At 58.6% G+C, this 3985-nt stretch overlaps 1 protein-coding gene across 1 annotated transcript; it reads right to left on the reverse strand.

Moving 5' to 3' along the window:
- Positions 1 to 405: 405 nt before the first annotated feature.
- Tmdd1 (transmembrane and death domain 1) lies at positions 406 to 1290 on the reverse strand. Its single transcript, XM_075962459.1, has one exon. The coding sequence runs from the start codon at positions 1288 to 1290 to the stop codon at positions 406 to 408; it is 885 nt and encodes a 294-aa protein (XP_075818574.1).
- Between the last annotated feature and the right edge of the window lie 2695 nt (positions 1291 to 3985).

Below are 3985 nucleotides of genomic sequence, written 5' to 3' on the forward strand. Positions count from 1 at the left end.
CTTCTGTCATGGCTTTTGCCCCAAGCCCCTTCCCCTGGGCCTGCCTGGCTACAGATTCTCCAATCTCGGCTCATCCCTTGGTGGTGGGTGGGAAAGCGCCAGGGTCGTTCCCACTGTGTCCTCAGGAGGCCTTGCCCAAAGGATTGAGTGCTGCACGCTCCATGCAGCTCCGGAGTCAAGAGTGCGGCTGCTCCCCTTAAGGAATGAATGGTGAGCAGCTTCCTGGCGTGGAATGGATACAAGAGTGTATCCAAAAGCACGTGGCTCGGCCGGCGGACGCTGGCCAAGGCTGGGGACCCCTGGGGATGCCTGGGCCCGGCGGCGCCAACCATTTCCATCCAACCAGTCACAGACTGCGCCCTCTACCGCCTTTGGAAACTTTATATGGGGCGCGCTGCTCGCTGTTCACAGCAGCGGGCCGTGGGGGGACGGTCCCTGCGGCGCCCAGGTTCGGGGCAGGAGCGGCTCTGCTTCCCAGCGGCATGGCGCTGGGGACGGCCTGGGCCCGGAGGAAGCGCGCGGGGCGGCATCGCCGTCGCCGCCTGTTATCCACAGCGTGAGCACGGTGATCAGCGCCCCGGTGCCCAGCGCTCCCACGAAGCCGACGAGGAGGCCGAGCACCAGCGGCCCGATCCAGGCTGCTGGGCTTCGCGTGTACGGGGGCTGCGGCAGGCGCTCCACGATCAGCTCTAAATCGTCCCAGGAGGGCGCGGGGACCTCGGAGCGGCGGGCGCGCGGGGCCGGGGCCGGGGCCTGGGCCTGGGCCGGGGCGGGGGCCACGGGCGGCTGCACGTAGTTCGCGCCTGACCTGCGCAGCTGCAACGTCGCCTGCTGGTGGAGGTTCTTGGCCAGCTCCCGCGCCACATCCGGGCGGCCGCTGCGCCGTAGCGCCCGGGCCACGCGGTCCCACGACAGGACCGGGGCTTCGGCGGCCAACCAGGACGCCAGCGCCTCGCGGCAACCGTCGGACACCTCCCTGGCCCCGGTTGGCACGCCCTCCTGTCCCTCCGACGACTGCGTGGCTGCCGCCCGCCGCCGTTGCCCCACGATACCCTGCGCTCCGGGAGAGGGTGTGGACGGCTCGGGCCGTGCCAGCCAGTCCTCAGATAGCCGGGCCAACTCGGCGTCCACGTCGGGCTCGGGCGCCTCGAGTAGTGATCGGAAGTGGCCGCACTCCTCCGGGGTCAGCAGCTCCGACAGGCGGACTGCTGCGTGAGGGCCCATGGCGTCCAGCGCGCCCACGGGGACCAGCGCCCGGTTGCAGAGCGCCAGAATCAGCGCCCACACCATGGCAGGGCCTGAGGGAAGGGCTCCGAATGCCGTAAGGCCAGGCATTGTGGCGAGGGACATTCGTGGAACACGGAACACTGCTGCTAGAAAGGAGCTACCGCGCGGGGGTGGGGGCGGGGTGCGCACAGATCTGAATGCCCAGGGTCTAGGGGAAGGGGTCCTCAGCAGCCCCCGCTGAAGGCAGGGATTGGGTGGCAGTCCGGGCCTTATATTCAAACGCCTAATCTAAACCCACCTCCCACTTCCCATCTTCTCGTTCATTTACTGTCCTTCGACTTCTATCAGAAGCTCTGGATGCTGCTCTTCATTCAAGGCCCAGATTCTCTCAGCATGCTCTCGCGTCTGCTAGTCTAAACCCTCATCTTCCCAGCATAGGGCAAACCCCCAGTTCTTCCATCCCATCACACTGGACCCCCCACTTACCTAACACATCTTTTCCCAAGATGGCTTGAATATAACCTCCAGTCTGGCAGTTTGGCCTCCATGATGAACCCTGCTATACCATGCCTTCAGGAAGCCACACACACCGCTCACACACATCATATAGCCCCTCTAAGAATCCCGCACCCACCATCTTGCCCAGCATTGCAGCTACACCTTTGCACCACCTCATCCAGAAGACCAAGTGTTCAGCAGAGGTCTGTTGACTCAGCGGGGATTCTTGTGAACCAGTCCCCTATTCACCCACATGCAGAGGCTACTTCAGGGTAGCTCAGGGGCCTGCCTGACTGCTCCCACCTCAGGTCTCCCAACTGCTGCCCCCATTTTATGCTCTTGTAACAAACATGAACGATGTCAACAATACTCTCTCCAGCCTCCATATTTTACTGACCTTTACCCCTCCCACCTGTGAAGGTTCCTGACTTGCCACTCGTGGGTACTTGTGTGGTGTGTGTGATGTGGGGCACCTGTGTGTATACTGTATAGGCCTGAGTCAGATAGGCTCCACCATTCTCTGCCTTATTCACCGAGTCAGCGTCTCGCAGTTGAACCCAGAGTTCAAATCTTACTCTGAGGGAACCCCTACTTTTGCCTTCCAAAGGCTGTAATTACAGGGGAGCTGCCATAGCAATCCAGTGATACATGGGTGCTGGGGGCTCCAGACTTGGTCTCCACACCTGCATGGCAGCACCCTGCCAACGGAGCCATCTCCCCAGCCCTCTTGGGCATTTTTTTTTTCAAGATAGGGTTTCTCTGTGTAGCCCTAGAACTCTGTAGACCAGGCTGGTCTTGAACTTACAGAGATCCGCGTACACCACCACTGCCTGGCTCCTCTTGGGCATTCTTGAGAAAAGCCCTGTGTTCTTCATTGGCATACTCTTCTAGAAATACCAGGGGCTACTCAATAGAAGTCCCCAGTGATTGCATCAAGGTCAAACAGTTGTGCCAGCTGTGAGGAGACCCTTACGATCCACCCCAGCCCTTATATATTTATATGGTCTGTTTGGAGGACTGTCCTACCATGGGTTCTCGGGGGTGTCCTTGGCAGTTTGGGGAGGTTGTTTTAGTCAGCATCCCCACAATTTTGTCATACAATAGGTACATGATAAATTGCAGGAGATCATATCTGGACCTCCAAGGACTCTGAATCCTGGAAATACCCAATTGGTCTCTCCGGAGGTTGCTCCTGGCTTTGCCTCCTGTGAGCCTGTAGTGAGCCCTAAAAGGGAGCCCAGTATGCTATTCCCCTTGGCTTGTGGCAGTCGAAGACCTGAGATAGTAGTGGGCCCCAAGCTCTCCATAGCTCCACGGTGTCCCTAATTTCTCCATCTCTCGGTGTATCACGAGCTGTTGAAGATCGTCAGGACTGAAAGACAGTGAGGAAATGGCTCATGTGGTCTGAAGCACCGAGCTTCGGGTGTCTCCACACCTTGCCTTCTCCCCTACGGAAGACAAGCATGATTCTCACTTGCTCAAGCAGGGCTGTTGTCATGCTCGAGGGCCCCCTTCCTCTTCACACCCCATTTTGTTCATGCATTCATTCAACAAACACGCCCACACATCATTGCTCCTGACATCAGCATCCAGAGCCAGACGGAAGGCGCTGGATGTGACCTCCTGTCAGCAAATGACAGCCACGGGCATGGGGTGAACAGCAAAGTTCTGTTCCTGCTGAAGGGACAGAAACAACCTGAGCAGCCAACGCTCCCCGCATCCCACTACCCCCAAGAAATCCTCCGAATACCACACGTCATACTTTAATACTGTGTAATTTTTTTCTTTTAAAATACAGTCTCTTCTGAGGTAGACAGACCACAACTGTAGAGCATTATCAGACAGGAGATAAATATGTCCATGTACAACACACAGCAAAGTGAGGTAGAAACGGTTACAGCTGAAGGACAGGATCCCAACCCAATAGTAGCAGAGGGAGTGGGCAGTCTCTGTGCCACCCCTGCAGGGCACGCTGTCCCCACCCCCGCACTCCACCCCTGGATTCTTTGGTATGCCCCCAACATCACTAGGGCTGGACCCACCCTGCCGTCCTGCCCCATGCTCACGAGGTAGGTGCTGCAGCCGGGGGCTGATTCTTGTGCAAAGCTTCCAAACCTGGAAACAGAAAGAGCCCAGCAAAGGAAGTGTAGGGACCCTGGGGATTGGTCCATGAACCCCCTAGAGGTGCTGCTGCTTGAAGGTACAGCTGGGTTCCCAACTTCACTTCCCTGCCCCTCTACCCCCCACCCTACCCCCAGAC

The sequence above is a fragment of the Microtus pennsylvanicus genome, chromosome 2, assembly GCF_037038515.1.
Source record: "Microtus pennsylvanicus isolate mMicPen1 chromosome 2, mMicPen1.hap1, whole genome shotgun sequence".
NCBI classification, from domain to species: domain Eukaryota; kingdom Metazoa; phylum Chordata; class Mammalia; order Rodentia; family Cricetidae; genus Microtus; species Microtus pennsylvanicus.

Excerpts from the sequence above, each read along its gene's own strand:
- Tmdd1 (XM_075962459.1), bottom strand. The coding sequence starts at position 1,290 with ATGGTGTGGGCGCTGATTCTGGCGCTCTGCAACCGGGCGCTGGTCCCC.